General features: G+C 38.7%; 1 protein-coding gene across 4 annotated transcripts in view; it reads left to right on the top strand.

The window, feature by feature from the left end:
• FOCAD (focadhesin) overlaps window positions 1-19423 on the top strand; it is a 312830-nt gene that overhangs the window by 25784 nt on the left and 267623 nt on the right. For 3 of the 4 annotated variants that reach the window (XM_004286219.3, XM_033417332.2, XM_033417330.2), the window contains exons 2-4: window positions 1144-1232; window positions 3924-3998; window positions 6728-6882. In XM_004286219.3, the coding sequence (XP_004286267.2) occupies window positions 1176-1232; window positions 3924-3998; window positions 6728-6882 (287 nt within the window). In that variant the 5' untranslated portion in view covers window positions 1144-1175. Of the gene's footprint in view, window positions 1-1143; window positions 1233-3923; window positions 3999-6727; window positions 6883-19423 lie in introns of those variants that run through there. The other variant, XM_049711045.1, reaches the window with a different exon arrangement.

Here is a 19423-nt window from a genome sequence, read left to right as displayed (position 1 = left end):
AGATTAATACAACGGGGAAGTTGAAGAAATTTTGACCTGCTTAAAAGCTAAGGAGTAAATTAGACAGGGGACATGATTGGCAGTCTTAGAACATGTTGTTTCAGTGCTGTGAAATGTCCAATTCAAGGGACTTTACCGTAGCAAAGTTTAGATGTTGAGGAAGAAAGGTAGTATAAATTATTTATTCAGGGAGTTGGCCTTTGGAAGAAAGGGAGGACAATAGTGAGAAAGCGCTGCAGGTTCAACCCAAGAAGCTTCCATTTTTGAGATCAGGAAAGCTTGGTTTTGTTGCCTGTTATTTTTATAAGGTGACTTAGAGAACAGTACTGACAAGCTTTTTTTTTAAGTTATACTGTAATAAATAGGTGGCCTAAAGCATCCTATTTTTTAGAGTGGTGTAATTTGCTGGGTTCAGTGCTGCATGGGAATTGGGTAAATTGGGATCCTTGGGAAATCTTATTAGTTCTGTGCCTCCACTTTGCCACCTGCCCTTCTCCATGATTTTGTTTTTGTTGTTGTATTTGAGAGCCCAGTAGGAGTCAGAGAGGTGTGATGTAAATATTAAAAGTTGGTGCTAATTGCTTGCTTGTTCCTCTTTTAGAAGACACAGGATCTGTTTTGATGTGTGAGTTTCTAGGTCATTTCTATACTTCCTGAAAAAGCTCCCCAATGCTTCACACTTGTCACTAACAGTTGGATTCATGATTAAATGGAAGCTTGTGCCAGAGTGAGGCATAATTTAAACAATTTTGTGAAAGTTTGATTCTTTCTTCCTCAGAAGTTTTGATCCACAGAAGAATTAATTTCTATTTCAAACGTGTGGTTGAACTTTTAAAATCCTGTTATTTAGGCTTGAACTTTTGGATTTTTTTGTTTGTTTCTGTGGAGTGAGTTCATCTGTTTCAGGATTTGCTCTAATGGGAAAAACTAAGAGCTGTTGGGCATTTTTAGTTCATTTATCAGTCATGGCATTTGAGGGCTGAAGTGGTTAACAGGGAAGGGTATGCCAAGGGATTGCTCTGCAGAGCCCTGTGCTTTATGTCCATTGTTGTCTTTGGAATGAATTACTTTCATGTTATTTGACAAATAGTTGGTTTGAACTCCGTTTCCGGACTAACAAATATTCTTTTGTTTTGGTTACAGAATCTGCTTACGTACATGTGAGAGAAGTAAAAATGTCAGATGATATCAGGAAAAGGTTTGAATTTCCAAATTCTCTTATCCAATCACAGGTAATTTTATTTGTTTGTTTATGCTTCATGGTAACAAACAAACATTTTTGGTGGATTGTTAATTGAATTTTATATTTTTAACATTAAATATTTTTATTCTTCTATGTACTGAAATATATATTAAAACAACTTTTATATCAGTTAATTTGAAAATTTATGTATGACATAGGAAAGTAAATATTGAAATTGACCAATCTCTGCTTTCATTTATGTCACACTTTTCTTCTTAGAGATTAAAAACCTTGATTAACCCTTGAATATATATTTTTTGGTCTGTAATTAATTATTGGGAACAGAATTAAATGGTTATACGTCTACAAAGTATGAGAGATTAATATTGAAAAAGGTATATTCTACCGCAGTACAACATTAAGAATAAAGATATTTATAATAATGACATTCAATAGGTAAAATACCCTGGATTAAAACATTGGATCTACATGCTAACTCAGGTAGAAGATTGTGTTAATTTATTTTAGAAGAGCTTTTCAGTTATTAGGGTTAAAACAGAACTGATTTTCTGGTTAGCCTTCAGCTAACTAGAAGCATCCCTGTTAATCAAGGTACCATAATAGCTACCATTTTTTCTTGTGAGAGTAAAGCTAAGGGGCCAGCAGAAGCCTGCCTGAAGACTTACCAACGTACAGCGTCTTGGATACTTTGAACAGTTACCTTCGGAGATGCCTGCTGTGGGAATTGACTTAGCTGGGTAGTGGGGAACCCTTCCATGAGGAGTAGAACACTCCTTATGCAAGATTCCCTTCTACCTGACTGGGTTGGAGTCATATCCTGTGCAGCACAGGTGCTTACCATGAAGAAGAAGATGAATGCTTGGAGGATGCTGTCCACAGTTTTTATTTTTCTGTACCTGGAGTCCCTTTATTAGCATAGATAAATCAAGAAATGCCTATTTGTGTTGCTGTTACAATTAAGTAAAAAGTGTATTGTCTAGTGTACGATATCTAAACTATTCTGTTATGGAAAACTTAAGTAGCAGTATAGGCTGATTTATACTTGGATTTTGTATTTTAAAATCAATTTAGGCTATATTCTCTGATTTGTTAGAGAGATAAATTGGAAGGTAAATTAGAGAAATTGAATTTGGTGGGCAATGGGGGGATGTTTTATCATTAAGCTTTTTTCTTTTAGTCCTTTTTCTAAATATGAATAGTAGCTTTTTTTTGTCCTTGTTGTGTTTCATATTGGTTTCATTAGGTTCTTGCAACTGTGCCCTGTCCTCTGAATACTTCTTATTGTTCTTTTGTAACCACTGCTCAGTGTTAGCACCATATTTCATTGATTCATACACATTTTTTCACATTTAACATCTGTGAAATTGGGTTGTACCTAGTAATTGATGGCAGCGGTCATTATAGAGTTGGTATTGCCTGCACATTTATGAAGTTGGCCATGATTTTCTAAAAGAGTCTGAAAGAGCTCTTTCATTAATATAAAATAAGAAATTTAAATTATAAGAAGCATTGCATAACACAGATTAGTTGGCAGACGTTTTTTCTTTCTTGATGGTACATAAAATAATGGTGCATCTTGCAGTTGATGGCCAGTTACATTCAATGAAATATGGTATATTTTGTAAACAGGAACTGAAACTATTCACCGGTCCTCAATTCTTTGTTACTATCCCTTTAACAAAGAGGTGAGAGACAGTTCATTGATCTAAACTTAAAATTCATGTGAATGTGTGACTTGTATTGTAAAAATTAGACCATCAAGCATTGAGGTCTGAATTCAATTCCAATGTGTGAAATACAAAAAGAAATGAAGGAGTAGGTGCTTTGTTTTTATTTGAGCTTTTCGGGAGGCTTTGCAACCCTGACAGGTATTCATAGTCTTTTCAGACATTGGTCTCAGGGGCAGGCTGAACAGTTGTTGCCGAAGCAAAGTTTCTCCCAACCCATACATAGCATGGCTGTCATTGTTGCTAGCCTGTGGCTCTAAGACAGCAGTGCTGTGTGGTGCTGAAAAACTAGGAGGGTGGAGTTGAGGTGATGGGAAATAATGACATTTACGTATTTATGGAATCAGCTCTCCTATAAGAATCTTAGTTTTAATTACTGGCTTTTTGACCAAAGAAGATATGGAAAAATTTTAGAGATTTATGAGGCTGAAAGCTTATTAAGGGGCTGAAACCTATGAGAAACCAACAAAAAAATTAAATCATAGAGCATAGAGGAAGGAGAATGGTCATGGTGAGGGGAGGACCTGTTGGTTCAAATCTGTGTGGGCCATAATCATGAAGATGGGGATGACGATCTTCATTAAGGGCATGATGAAAAATGATGCGTTTCATTTAGCTGCGAAGATGATTTTAAGAATTGTGGAGTTTCTCACTTTTCTCATGCTTTAATGGATTAAGCAATCTCAAATTATCTTCTAATACTAAGTGACAGCAATTTAAACTGAAATTCCAGCAATTTTCTCAACATCTATGAACAATAGTTTGCTTATTGGGATAAAATGTAGGATAAAATGCTTACCTTGAGGGTTGTTAATGAAGATAAGAGATTATGTATGTGGAGTGCCAATACAGTGCCTTCTACAAAGCACACACTATGAATGGGAGTGATTGGCATACCATATCAACTAGTACTGCTATTAGTTACCTTCAAATTCACTATTGAGCGAGAACTTCCAAGGGAATGTATTCATTAATTTTGTTTGTTTTTTTAGGCTGCAGGTCATCTTATTGCTGCAGTTCTAAAGGAAAATGTTTTTTCAGAAAAGATCCACCAGTCCACAAACCAGGTCTGTCTTTAACTTTGTGCTTTAGTTCTATTCAGATATTGCTGCTAGCTGGACTGCATAAGCACTTCTTTTGTTTTCCTCACAGTTCAGGTCACTATAGAAATGATTTTGCCTTTTTTTGTTCGTTTGCCATGATTTTCTTTTTTTTTTAAAAATTAATTAATTAATTTATTTATAGCTGTGTTGGGTCTTTGTTTCTGTGCGAGGGCTTTCTCTAGTTGTGGCAAGCGGGGGCCACTCTTCATCGCGGTGCGCGGGCCTCTCACTATCGCGGCCTCTCGTTGCGGAGCACAGGCTCCAGACGCACAGGCTCAGCAATTGTGACTCGCGGGCCCAGTTGCTCCGTGGCATGTGGGATCCTCCCAGACCAGGGCTCGAACCCATGTCCCCTGCATTGGCAGGCAGATTCTCAACCACTGCGCCACCAGGGAAGCCCGCCATGATTTTCTTTTAAACTTTAAAATTTGTAACAACACTCCAGGAATGAGATATGGAAGGGGTGAAGGGGAGTAGTCTTATGACTATTAATGAAAAATAACATGGGTGGAAGGAGGGTAGGCATGCTTTAGAGAAGGCTGATAGAGTTACTGCTGAGGGAATCTTTTTGTTTAATGGAGAAAGTGAACATAGTGGCTCTGTTTGGGTGTAGGAGATTTCTCATGCTTTAGGTATAGCCCCAAATATGCGTTCTAAGTCGGAAAGGTCATCCCCTGACAGGAGGAGCTGGAGGAAAAATTCTGTGCCATTCATAGAGCAGTTGAATGCTAAGAGTTGAAGCAATGCCAGCTTACTGACATATTTACCACTTGGGTTTTGGTTGACCAGTGTTGTGTATTTTGACATGCTGATTGGAAGCTCTGCTTAAGTAGGTCCTCTAAGGTCACTCTATGGAGAATATAGGTGATGGAAATAAGATTTTTTTTTTCATAACAGAAATAAATTGATTTCCTTTCTCTCACATTCCTTTTTATTAGCTGCTCCAAGTTACATCTCTTCACAGCTTCTGCTGACATGTTGAAGTCAATGTAGGGGCATACTTCACTAATTGGCATTTATCTGGTGTTTGTATGTAGTCATATAAATTAGGTTTTCTGAGAATTCTGATCTTAATCCTGCCGATAATCACATTATGTACTCTGAGAAGATCTAGTGTTTTTACTTAAACTGCCAGGATTTACTGAATGTCAAATCCCTGTAACTAAATGTTTCCTCTTCTAATAAATGAATGCTTACTTCCATGAGGGCACAGTATTACCTGAGGCAACAGTTTTTTTATTCATTTATTTTGTTATTCTGGCTTAGTAGTGGAGTGATGACATTTAGAACGCTTTGGTATTGTCCATACAGGTGAATAAAATTTCCTTCTGAATAAAAGAAATGGAATATAAATATTTCTTCCCTTCAGTGACTGTTAATTGTATTGTTATGTTAGTGGGATTCTAAGACTGAAGAGGCTCTCAGAGCCAGCTACTGTGGGAAAGTTAGCACAATTTAATGTTGATTTTCATTCTTTTAGTTATTCTATGGGAGCTGGGGAATCTTAATTTTTTTTCTCCAGATTGTATGTTTCCCTAATAAATTATGTAAGGAGGAAGGAAAAATAGCTTCATTGTGTGTTCTTTAAAAAAAAAAAAGCAAAAACAAATCCCCAAAACAACATGTAAAATCTAAATGGACTTAACCCACAATACATTCAAATAGAGGTTTATCAGTAGTAGTGAACGTTTATTTTTGAGGGGAGGCTCATGAGTTCCTGAGAAAGTTATGAAAGCTAGAACTTCTCTTTTTATAGGATTTTTCAAAATAAAGAACTTATATTTATCTGTGTGTCCTGCCGGTGCTTTCCTGTCAAAAGTGACAGGTTCACAGTGTGAGGGGGAGAAGTCACAGTCTTCCTTGGACAAAACACTTTTTCTAGGCTTTTGTTTGTAGTCATGGAACCAGCAGCTTGCTCGTAGCCTGTCCTACTTCTGTCTCCTTCCTCTGGGTCCACATTCAGCTTCAATCACTTGGGGCAGGGACATTGTGAGGGACAGGGGGGTGGCATGTGGGTGATAGAGGTTGGTGGGAGGAGAGCAGGAACATTTTCTGAAAATGTTACTGCCATTTAGGGCTTGAAGCATAGGTATGATTTGGAGTCCAACTTAGACTAACTGATATGCTGGTATTGTTCATGTCTGGTTAAATGGCTTAGTTAGAGCACAGTGCTGGAGCCAAGTCATAGTTTCGATCTCCTAGTAGTTGTGTTGCTCGGACTCAGGTCATACTTCTGCAGCCAGCCTCATTTTGCAGCAAAGGCACCAGATGAGAGAGAGTTGCTATATCAGAACATAGCCATTACCTCTCTTGGAAAACCGACTTTAGTGTATTCTACAAATGGTGTGACATGGTTTTTGTAGAGGAAAGTTAGCCCACTGTGAACGAATTACACTTTTTTTTTTTTTTTTTCTTTGCGGTACGTGGGCCTCTCACTGTTCTGGCCTCTCCCGTTGCGGAGCACAGGCTCCGGACGCGCAGGCTCAGCGGCCATGGCTCATGGGCCCAGCCGCTCTGCGGCATGTGAGATCTTCCTGGACCGGGGCACAAACCTGTGTCCCCTGCATTGGCAGGCGGACTCTCAACTACTGCACCACCAGGGAAGCCCCGAATTACACTTTGATGAATGGCTGGGGGTGTATATGCATTTGCTGCTCATCAGACGTGTGTTTTAATCACTTGTTTGATTTCAGACTCCTGCTTTGAACTTGCTGTGGGAGAAGTGTTGCAGTGATAATGTCGTGGTTCGAACAGCCTGCTGTGAGGGTCTGGTAGCCCTTGTCGCTCAGGATCTTGCGGAGTTCAGCTATGTTCTCAATGGGATTCTCAACCTGATTCCATCGACCAGGTGCTCTTTCCTTCACGTTTGATCAGTTAATGATTTAAAGTTTTAGAAAAAAATTCATTCATTTGCCATTAAGGGTCACCATTCATCCTACTTGCCAGTTGTTTTTATTTCCCTAAAAATGTCATGCAGTTGAAATTTCATATGTGGTGAGAACATGCTAAGTTAAGCTCTAAAAGTTTGGGGATTTGTGGTCATTTGCTGTACTTAAGTTTTGGGGTTCTGCTTATTTTGTCATTGCTCTTTTTAAGGAATAGCTAAGTAGTTTATAACTCACAGTTTGCAGTACAAATTCCTGACTTATTTTAAGAAAGAAGGTTGCCCATAAGCATCATTCCACAGTGGTAAAGTTTATACACTATTGGCAATACTTGGTCAGCCTTTAGCATCAGTGCATGCGTTAGAAAATAACAGCACTAATTTCTTTAAAAGCATTTTGTGGTTTAGACATGTCTTCCCCTGATTATTCCAAGTAAATAATGTTCTTTGAATTTGTTTGGAATGACCATATTTATTCCATTCACAGACTGAGGTTAATGGAATCCCAGGGGATAAAATGGGCATTCTGAGGTAGTCAAACAAGACTGTATTTGAACCATCCCATGGAAGTGAGCATCTCTTGTAAAATACTTCTGAAAAGGAGGTGGCACTATTTGCTTCAAGAAATGGTCTTGATCTATATGCCCTCAGTTTTGCCTGCTTTAAATCATTTGAGCTTCTGTCCCCTTCTCCCAACTCTTAACCCAGGCCCCCCCCCTTCTCTGTGGGGTTACTTGTTCTCCTGATGTTTCTTACTCACCTTTACTGTAGTATCATCAGAGCTGAATACTTAATCTTTTTTTCTGCCTTCTGTGGAGACGGAGTACAACTGTAACCATCAATGTATGGACAGTGCCTTCCTAGACTTGAGGTCTATTAGGTTAAGTAACCTCTGGCCTTTTAACCTTTCTTCACAAATCTTATTTTGTTCCCTTACATCAACTCTTTGAATCTTTTTGGAGCCTTGATTTTTTTCTTTATATTCTGCTATCTACATTTATAAGTCCAAGCCCTTTAGCGTGGTATACGTGCCCTTCCCAAACTAGTTCCCACCTTCTGTTCAACCTGCGTTTTCTGCCATGAACCCTCCTCTAAGCCGTACATACGTGTTCCCGAGCCTGTGCATGCTGTACCTCTGCATGGAATGTTCCTTCCCCTTCTCTTTCTGATATCATCTTCTGCATCCTTCAAGGCTCAGCTCAGATGTCACCTCTCCTGCCTAGACACTTCCCTCTTCTCAGCTGGGCTACTTGCTCTTTCACAATATATTTCTATTTTTAACCTGTATTTGTGTCTCTAGCACACTCTTCAGCAGTTAGTAGATGACCAAATCTTTCTGAATAAGTAAGGTTCGATCATGGCTAAAAACTTAACTCATTTTCTGTCTTTTTCTTTGTGTGCATGCCCACGTGCACATGCACGCACGCGCACAGACTCAAACAAATGTTTTTAGAAAGATTAGTTTTAAAAGATTAGTTTTGAGGCGGCTTTTAAAAGGTTAAGTTTTTGGTTTTTTTAAAGTGTTTTTATTTTTTTATTTATTGGCCGCGTTGCGTCTTTGTTGCACTGCGCGGGCTTCTCATTGCACTGTGCGGGCTTCTTATTGCGGTGGCTTCTCCTGTTGCAGAGCACGGGCTATAGGCGTGTGGGCTTCAGTAGTTGTGGCATGTGGGCTCAATAGCTGTGGCTCGCAGGCTCTAGAGCACAGTCTCAGTAGTTGTGGCGCACGGGCTTACTTGCTCCATGGCATGTGGGATCTTCCCAGACCAGGGCTCAAACCCGTGTCCCCTGCATTGGCAGGTGGATTCTTAACCATTGTACCACCAGGGAAGTCCTAAAAGGTTAAGTTTTAATGTGTCTCTTTTTGTAACTTATTGGTTGCCCTTAAGCAAGCCACCTAGATTTTGCCTCACCCTTTTTTTTAAATGCAGGTGTAGTATTAGTTCCTCCCTAAATATTTTCAAATGCCTTAAAATTCACAAACATAGAACCTCCTTGCATTGTCTAGTTGTACTGTTTATATCCAAAAGTAAGAGTATCAGCAGCTAAAGGGGCCAGGGGCCAGCTAATGTCTCTGACTAAGGGATAATTAGAGCACGTTAGGTTATACCTTTAATTCCAGAATGTCCTATTAGAAAATTATGCTGGTGTGGGATATCCTTCACACATCAGTATAAGTCCATCATCACTATTGTAAACCAAAAAGCATAAGCTTTGCTGAGAGTGGATCAGCATGTCATCTGTATATGTGAAAATTTGTCAGTAATATTAGATTTTTTAAAATTAAAAAATACATTTTTTGAATTAGCAACATGTTCACGTGGTAAAAAATTCAAAAGGGTGTAGGAGGCAAATTCTCTGTCTTTCCTCTGTATCTCAGTTTTTCTCCTCAGGTAAAACTCTTAACAGGTCTTGTTATCCTTCTAAAGATGCTATATGTACATATAACTGAAAATTTATATGTACATGTTTTTCTTAAAAAAAATTAGTAGCCTACTATACATAGTATTCCTTATTTTGCATTTTTCAATGAAGCAAATATATCTTGGACATCATTCCTTACCATACATAAAGTGCTTTCTATTTTTTCTGGCTGTATAATATTCCATTGTATGACTATGCCGTAATTTACCAATTCCCTATTGTTTTCAATTATTTGCAATTATAGGCAGTGCTTCAATGAGTAATCTTACACATATAGGTTACCATTAGTTTTCAAGGGTCTTTGGAAATATGGCCAAGATATAGAAGAAAGCCTTGAATTTTATGGTAAGCAAATATAGGAATTTTAACAATTGAAGGATCCTGAAAAAACTTTTTTTAAAGTTTCTTAGAGTGTTCATGTTGTCTAAATTGTTAGCCACAGGAGATGTAGACAGAGTAGGTTCTGAAGCTAACCAATTTAACTTTTGCATCAGTTTGATCGTGAAATGTGTTATATAAGTGCTAGGTTTTCTTTATTGTTGTCAGTAGAGGTAAGGATAATTTCTGAAGAATTTCCTTTGTTTTATTTCAAGTAGTAGAGCTTTGTGGTTTGTAGTGATTACAAAGACTATACTTTGCATTGTTTATGCCTTAACAAAAGCAAAATGAGAATCGAATTTAATAAATTAAATTTAATTTAATTAAAAACAGGGATCCAAACAGCCTCCTCCTCCAAATGCTCCTCAGGGAATCTTCTGAGACAGAAAACCATCTTTTATCTTTGGGATCTGAAAACAAAAATGAGTTTGTCATTTCCCTGTGGTTCTTGGCTGAGACATTTTGGATCTTCAGTTTCCAGTGTTTAAATTTCTTCTTGTCTGTGGCTTTCTCTTCTTAAAATAGAGATTTATGGCAGTCTAGAGGCACCTTGGGAACAGAGCCACACAACGATTGCTCAGCTTTGATGCAGAAGAATGAGCCTAAAACTGTATTTTTTCATTTTGCCTACCTAGTATCCTAACATTCTTCAGAGGGAGAGAGAAAGAAGGAGAGGGAGAGAGAAAGAAGGAGAGGGAGAGGAAGGGAGGGAGAGAGGGAGATGGAGACAGAGGGAGGGAGAGAGGAAGAGAGAAAGAGGGAAAGAGGAGAGAGAAACGGCATCCTTCTGTGGAACAGATATTTAGAAGATGTAGCTTCCAGAGCTTTCTCAGCATTGCAGTAAATGTTGAAAGCTGCAAGGAAAGATGGAGGAAAAGTCAGTGAGGTTCTCTCTCCTGGCCTTATAACCTGCTCCTTGGATCTTTGCAGGTCTAGTATGTAAATTCCCTTAGAACATGTATGAAAAGCTGCCTCCTCTTAACCACCCCCCACCCCCAAATCCAACCCACAATTTGAGAAACATTGGTCTAGAGCCTGCTACATTGTATAGTCTAACTTTGAGTAAGACTTGACATTGGTAAAGCTCTGGTTGTCTAAACTTCAGGGAGTGGCTGGGAAAGTATCTGGCTCTGTTTGAGAGACTGTTCCCTTCAAAGGAATAGTTGGATGTCCAGAGTGTTCTCGGTTCAAAGCTGAGGCAACATGAAACAATTGTAAACTAGTTTTTATAGCTTCTGTAAACAAAGAAGTGGATTTAAGAGGTTGAAAATGTTCTTTTAATCAGTAAGGAAATTTGAAAAAAAAAATTATTCCCTAGGGAGGGTGAAGGAAAGAAGGGGGCTACAGAGAAAACACAGTTAGGAAATTATTATCACCAGTTAAATGTAAATTTTGAAATTAAATAAAATTAGGGTGAATGATATACATAGTAGCATGTCCTTTTCTTATCCTTTAAAGAACTGCTTGTTTTCAGTTTAGATTGTTTTTGTTTTTACATTGAGTTTATCCTATGATAAAGATTCCCAAAGCAAGGAGTTTCCTCATTTTTCTTTCCTTAGATCCCTGCCCCCTCCCTTAACTGCACTAGCTTCTAGAAAGCTCATGCAGCCATTGTTATAGTTGCTTAGTAACGGGATTGTGAATAAAAACAGTACTCTCCTGTGGAACCAGGTATTTAGTTTTCGATACTGAGATGTCATGACAGCCTGTAATTTCAGTTCAGCTGCTTCCCCGACCCGCCACCCCTTCTTTCAAAAAATGTGTTTGGTAGGACGGTTATGCTGTAGATAAACTAGCGCTTCATTTGTGTTCCTTTTGTGCTTTCAAACAGGGAATGGACCTGCAATTTATGTATTTGGGGGAAAAAAATGTATTAGGGTGTGAGAGATTAAAGTCTATTTTCTGAGATTCCTAAAGGCTACTTTTTAATAAATCTCAAATAGGATATTAATAAATGCCCATAATGGGTCCCGGCTAAAGCTGCTGGATCCAGTGAGTCTTTGATCATGGATTGATGAGGGTCCAGTTAGATTTAAAATGACTTTGAGAACTATTTGCAGTTAAGATTTAGGGTAATTTCATGAGAAAATTCTTATCTCTCAGGGTCTTTTCTTTTGTCGATGACCCTGTTCCTTGGAACACTTAATTGCTTTGTTATCATGTAGGAAATGGTTAGCAACAAGGAGACGCTGTATTCATACCTTGTATTATTGAGGCTTTTCTGTACTATTTAGCTTCTTTCTCTTTATTTTATTTGGCAGGAGAAGAACCAAAGAAGGATGCCTTTATGAGGTTTTTCCAAGATTTGAGGAAGACAGTCTTAGTTAGCATGCTTTCATTTGCAGCCAGGGAGTTAGAGAATTTTTCATGAATTTGAGATGGTTTCAGGGTTTATATCTACATTGGTATCATTGCTCATTTAATTTTAACTCTTATCTGACAATGACAGAATTCTTGGACCATGTCTGTCTCCTCATCTTGTCTTTTAAGTATTCCGTAAGCCTTTTAGCTTGTTTTCAGATGTTCTCTTTTCCTTTTTTCGAATTCTTTTTCTTTCTCTAAAATTACAGAATCTCTCTCAACTTGTAGCTCATCACCAGAAAAGTAATTCTAGCCACTTTTCTCATCTAGGACATTCTGCCCTATTGCTTTTTAAGTTAACTGATCTGGTTGAAGGCTTTGTTTGTCACAAAATATTCCATTGTAAGAGTCATGTATTTATGCTAAGGTGTTTTTAGGTGATTTAAGAAAAGTGACTACTGAAATACATGTTACTTTTATAATGGAAAAGTGCTTCAGAAGAAATCAGGCTGTTTTCTGGTACTTAGAACTTTCCCAAGCAAAAACTCAATAGCATTATATCTTTTAGATTTTTTTGAAAGAAACATTATTTTTTGTCATTTATGGGTTAACCATGGGTTCCACAGAACTGTTTTTTTATTTCCTCCCTTTCTTCCTGGCTCCGTCTCTCTTTTCTCATATGATTTTATTATAAATTTAGGAAATGACTTGATCATTAATCTAGTGTTTAACATTCTCTTATTTGCTGGTGACTTACTGTACTTAAAACTGACCACTTACCCTTTCTAGTTAAAAAGAGACTTGGCTACATTTGTACCATTTGCTCCCATGATACCCAGGATGCCCTCTTTTGGGATGTTTGTATAATTCTCTTCAATGCAAACTTTTGTTATTCTCATCCCTGGTCAAAAAATTAGTATGGGGGGGCTTCCCTGGTGGCACAGTGGTTAAGAGTCCGCCTGCCGATGCAGGGGACACGGGTTCGTGCCCCGGTCCGGGAAGATCCCACATGCCGCGGAGCGGCTGGGCCCGTGAGCCATGGCCACTGAGCATGCGCGTCCGGAGCCTGTGCTCCGCAACGGGAGAGGCCACAGCAGTGAGAGGCCCGCGTACCACGAAAAAAAAAAAGAAAAATTAGTATGGGTACTTCCTTGCATCTCATATTTAGAATATTTCGAAACTAAAGAACCAAGCATTAATTGTAGTCTTTTCAAAAGGAGACCAAGCATACATGAGCAGTATTTAATGCTGTAATCAAATAAACCCCAAAGGAAACCTGAGATATGGTATTCATATGCACAGTAGTAATTGTGCTGTATTTACCTACTGAAGAGCAATTTTTCTGGGTGGTTTTAATTAGTATAGTTTGTACAGCTTGACCAAACATTTTTTTCTTTTCTTTTTCTCTGGAGTGTTCAGCATCATTATTGACCCACACTCCTTATGATGAGATCTGGGTTTGGCTCTTATGCCAGTGAAAATTGAGCTTCCATTTTTTAAAATTAATTAGTTTATTTTTTTGTGGTACGCGGGCCTCTCACTGTTGTGGCCTCCCGGTTGCGGAGCACAGGCTCCGGACGCGCAGGCGCAGCGGCCATGGCTCACGGGCCTAGCCGCTCCGCGACCTGTGGGATCTTCCCGGACCGGGACACGAACCCGTGTACCCTGCATTGGCAGGCGGACTCTCAACCACTGCGCCACCAGGGAAGCCCTTTTTTAAAAAATTTTTATTGAAATACAGTTGATTTACAATGTTGTGTTAGTTTCAGGTGTACAGCAAAGTGATTCAGTTTGTATATATACACATATATATATATTCTTTTTTAATATTCTCTTCCATTATAGGTTATTACAAGATATTGAGTATAGTTCCCTGTGTTATACAGTAGGCCCTTATGGGTTAGCTGTTTTATATATAGTAGTGTGTATATGTTAATCCCAAACTCCTCATTTATCCCTCCCCCCTCCTTTGGTAACCATAAGTTTGTTTTCTATGTCTGTGAGTCAATTTCTGTTTTGTAAATAAGTTCATTTGTATCTTTTCTTTAGATTCCACATATAAGCAATATCATATGATATTTGTCTTTCTCTGTCTGGATTACTTCACTTAGTATGATAATCTCCAGGTCCATCCATGTTGCTGCAAGTGGCATTATTTCATTCTTTTTTAATGGCTGAGTAATATTCCATTGTATATATGTACGACATCTTCTTTATCCATTCATCTGTCGATAGACACTTATGTTGCTTCCATGTCTTGGCTATTGTAAATAGTTCTGATATGAACGTTGGTGTGCATGTGTCTTTTCGAATTAAATTTTTCTCCAGATAAATGCCCAGGAGCAGGATTTCAGGATCATATGGTAGCTCTATTTTTAGTTTTTTAAGCAACCTCCATACTGTTCTCCATAGTGGCTGTATCAATTTACATTCCCACCTTTTTTTTTGCATTGTTTCTTGTCACTGCGCTTGTAGCTCAGGCCTGAAGTTTCCTTTGCTCCCTCTTAGAGGGTTCTTGAGTCAGTTCAGTTTGTTTTGGCAGCTACCCAAGAAAGGACTTGTTGCAGCCGACCTTTACTAAAGGACTTTGGGCAGAAGGTTCTTGAGTGTGACAGGACTCTGTGGGCTACGAGTTACAGAAACCCACTTGAACTCGTTTGAGCATAAAAGGGTGATTTTAATTTTTTTGCTAACGGGGTGTCCCACAGGACTTAAGAACAGGGATGTACCTGGGCCTCAGAAAGAAACTGGATACAGGCTGTGTGTCTCTTCTCCCTTGCAGCAAACTGACTTCTCTGCTTCCTAGTCTACAGGACACCACCTGCTCCTGGGTTAACATCTCTTATCTGTAAGAGATAGCCAGACTGAGGTTTGAATTTCTTGGCCACAATTACAGATTTCCAAGGACCAGCATGTGTGAGATGTTCACTCCTGGACCAGTCAGTTCTGCTAGGGGCTGTGTATTAGTTTTCTAGGGCTGTTGTAACAAATGACTACAAACTTAAAGCAACAGAAGTTTATTATTCCACAATTCTGAAGGCCAGAAGCCCAAAACCACAGTGTCAGCAGGATTGGTTCCTTCTGGAGGCTGGGAGAGTCAGTTCCATGCCTCTTTCCTAGCTTCTGGTGGCTGCTGGCAACCCTTGATGTTCTTTGGCTTGTGTCTGCGTAATTGAAATCTCCGCCTCTGTCTTTTCATGACCTTCTTCTCTGTGTTTCAAATCTTTTCTCTCCTTTGTGTGATAAGGATACCAGTCATTGGATTTAAGGCCCACCCAGGATGATCTCATCTTAAGATCCTTAGTTATAGCTTTAAAGACCTTATTTCCAAATAAAGTCACATGCACAGGAACCAGGGATTAGGACTTAGATGTACTTTTTTTTTGCGGGGTGGGGGGTGGTGGTGGTGGGTGGTGGGGGAAACGACAATTTAACCCTCTACAGGCTGGGTCTTCATTGTGTGAATATTCGTATGCTGGGATCCTTTCTATAGTAACCATATGAATGGACAAGGAGTGGTAATTCTCAAAACAGAGAGGAGACTGGGACATTATTACTGAAGATTGAACTTGGGGTAAAGCCATGACTCTAGAAATAGGTATCTCTCAGCCTCTCAGCTCAGCTCTAGCTTTGAAACATAATTGTACTTAAGTACAGGTGATGATATTCTGTGTTACTCTGACTGGGATCGAGGGAGGAGTGGGCACTTCCCTAGAGGTCCAGTGGTTAAGATCTGCGCTTCTACTGCAGGGGGCACAGATTTGATCCCTGGTAGGGGAACTAAGATCCCGAATGTCATGCCGCACAGCCAAAAAAAAAAAAAAAAAGATTAAAATGGGATAGAGGGAGGAGAGATTGAGTGGATGGAGAGTCATCGTCAAAGATAACATGATTGTTTTATTGTGACGGCAAGATGCCACGATGTCTTCCATCATCATCATCATCACCATCCTCTGGACTATTTTTTTGAAAGCATATATTATCTCTCCAAACAGCAATAATGATAGCAGCAACCACTGCCTTGGTTGCCAAGGGAAGGGAGGTAAAGGAAGGAAACTAGCTTGGAGTGTGATACAAAAAAATAGCGAAGAAAATTTTGGAAAAAAATAGGTGTTACAAAGAGGAACTCTTTGATTTTTAAAAATTTAAAAGAAAATTTCAGAAGTAAGTAGCATAGTGTTATGAACCCTCATGTTCCTATCACTCAGCCTAACAACCTTTAGCTCATGGCCAGTCCTGTTCATCCATAATCTCATCCGCTTCCATTCTACCATATTCTTTTGGAGCAAATCCCGGACATTGTATAATTTCTTCTGTAGATATTAAGTATATATCTCTTTTTAAAAAACATAACAGTAATGTGATTATTACACCTGGATATATGTGTGTGCGTTTTGTGTGTGTGTGTGTGTAGTTTTTAAATGTCCAGTCAGTATTTAGATTTCTAATTGCTAATAATATATATATATTTTTTTGCGGTACGCGGGCCTCTCACTGTTGTGGCCTCTCCTGCTGCGGAGCACAGGCTCCGGACGCGCAGGCTCAGCGGCCATGGCTCACAGGCCCAGCCGCTCCGCGGCACGTGGGATCTTCCCGGACCGGGGCACGAACCCGTGTCCCCTGCATCGGAAGGCGGACTCTCACTGCGCCACCAGGGAAGCCCGCTAATAATATTCTTTAAACAGTTTGTTTGAATAACCATCCAAATAAGAATTAGTTGTTAATTCTTTAACATCTCTTTTAACCTATAGGATCTCCCCTTCACATATATCCATATTTCTCTGGCTGCCTCTCTCTTTCTTACAATTTATTGAAGAAACTTGGTTGTTTGCAGTGATTCCCACAGTATGGATTTTGCTGGCTGCTTCTCCATGGTGTGCTTTAACTTATTTCTCTGCATTTCCTGTAAATTTTGCTCTAGAAATTTGATGAGATTTAAGTTCAGTTTTTGTCGTTCTTGCAGGGGCGTGTCATGGGGGGAAGACTTCTTCATAGGGAGCAATGTGTTCTTCCATGGGGAGGGACATAATGGTGTTAGCAGTTGATGCTTAATGGCTAGATCCATTAATTCATTAGGAGATTCAAAATAGTGACATTTTAATTCTACAATTTTTTTCTTCACTTATTACTTGAAATATTGCTATAAAGAGAACCATCCCCATATCTACTGTTTGGTTACCCAGTAGTACAGTTTGTATAGGAAGGGCAGGATATATACTTGATTTTTTTCTTTATTTACTAAACTTCAAAACAATCAGTTTTTTTTTATGCCTTCTTCAGTATTGAACAATTAGATTTTATTTTATAAAGAATTATAATGAGCTCATGGATTTAAACATAATTGATGTATTTCTATCTTCTTCCTTCTTTTTAAAAAATCATATTTTGAGACTTTATTATCTTTTCACTATTTTGAGTTTATTTTAGACCCACTCTTTTAGAAGCAGCTTGAGAGAGAGAGAGAGAGAGAGAGAGAGAGAGAGAGAGAAGGAGAGAGAGAGAGAGAGAGAGGGAAGAAATTTTAGTAGCTTCAAAAGTCCTATTGCTATTTAATGATGTTCATATATAACAAATGAATTAAGAGGGAAGGGAGTGAAAAAAAATAGCATCTTCCAAAGGGGTCTTCTTGCAGCTGCTCTGATCTTAAGTCACAGGAACCATCTAATATTCATAAGATTCTCTTAGGTGTTAATTGGTAGTGTGGTGAACTTAGCTGCATGGTGGGCAATATTCAACATAGTAGTTAAATCTCTTTTTACCATACCGAATATTTCTTTTATTTTACTTATTCTGTAAGGAGTCTTAAGTTGGTTTTAATGTTGTTTCTACGTGGCTTAAGATGTATTAAAAAAAAAAACAACACCCAACAGAAAACACTTGCCTCCCTTCCCCCAACAGGATTATTTCATTGCTTGATAATGTAAAGGGTATTATGTTAACTTTATCTTCCCAGTCTTTACAATTCCCTCATTTGCTAAATGTACAATCTCAGAGAGGACTATAAGCACAACTAGTAATATCATTCATATTAGCTTATTTAGTAATAAACTAAATAACAAACTTTATAATAATAAATATATGATACTGTAATTTCAGTGTGCATATGTAAAATCACATAATTATAGAACTAGAATTACCTTCAAAGGTCACCTCCGTATCTAAGCAAGACAATACCTTAGCTGTCTTCCATCCATCCATCTGTCCATCTACTAATTAAACACTTATTGAATATCTCCTGTATACCTCTACTAGGTGCTGTGAGATCATGGTGAGGAAAGCAGACATAGTCATTGCACTCATGATGCTTTTCATTTAAAGAGAGAGATTGCCATAATCACATAGTCACACAATTATATATTAAACTACATTCAAACAAGAACACTGTGCTGAGAGTGCCTTTAATGTGGGAGTTTGACCTTGTCATGGAGGACAGGGAAGGCTTCGCTGATGAAGTGACACTTGACATGAGACTGAGGAATGAATAAAACTTTTATAGGCAAATAGGAGAGGGTAGAATTTTCCAGTTACAGGAAGTAGCATGTGCCAGGTCCCTGTGGTGGGAGGGAAGATGATTAGTTAGGAAGGCCTGAAAAATTTCAAGAGCAAGAGGAGAGTGGTTTGAGATGAAGCTGGGAAGAGAAGTAGGGGTCAGACAATTCAGCCATCAGACATTCATGATGGCTGATCTGCAGGATTTGGGTCTTTATCCTGAGTGCAGAGGAAATCTACTGAAGTGTTTTTATATGGTGAGTATCAGTGGTTTCAAAAAGACCACTCTGGCTTCAGTGTGCACATAACATTAAAAGTGCTGGGTTTTGGATAGGCAAATAGTGTGGGACAGGGAGACGATTTTAGGTGGCTGTTACTGTAGTTCAGGTGAGGGATGATAGTTGCTTCCTAGAGATGAAGGGAAATACATGGATTTGTGAGATATTTAGGGAGTGAAGCATTTGAGGTGGATTGAATATGAGGATCACTGAAAGGGATATATCAAAGGTGACTCCTTGATTTCTGGCTTCTCTACCAGGTAGATAGGAAACATTAGAAGACCAGGTATGTGGGAAGAACATGAGTTTGGTTTTGGACATGTTGAATTTGAGGCACAATTGAGATACTGAAAAGGGACTATCCAGTAAACAGTTGGATATGCCTCTTTTTGGTAATGACATCTCTTGAACATATTACACTATGAACAAGTTAGTCATAATATCTAATCAGATCTCCTCCGCCTTGATTAAAAATCTTCACTTTGATTTGTTAAATAACTTTCTGGGTACCTGTGTACCTCAAACACAGCCAGCCTGCTTGTCTAAGGGCTAATTCCAGATCCTGAAAATGTTCTCAGAAATCTACTTCCTCGAGTTAACATGTTTTTGTGTCTGTGCTAAACTGTGACTGAAGG

The sequence above is a fragment of the Orcinus orca genome, chromosome 6, assembly GCF_937001465.1.
Source record: "Orcinus orca chromosome 6, mOrcOrc1.1, whole genome shotgun sequence".
Taxonomy (NCBI): Eukaryota; Metazoa; Chordata; class Mammalia; order Artiodactyla; family Delphinidae; genus Orcinus; species Orcinus orca.
This window is presented reverse-complemented; position numbering and strand designations above follow the sequence as displayed.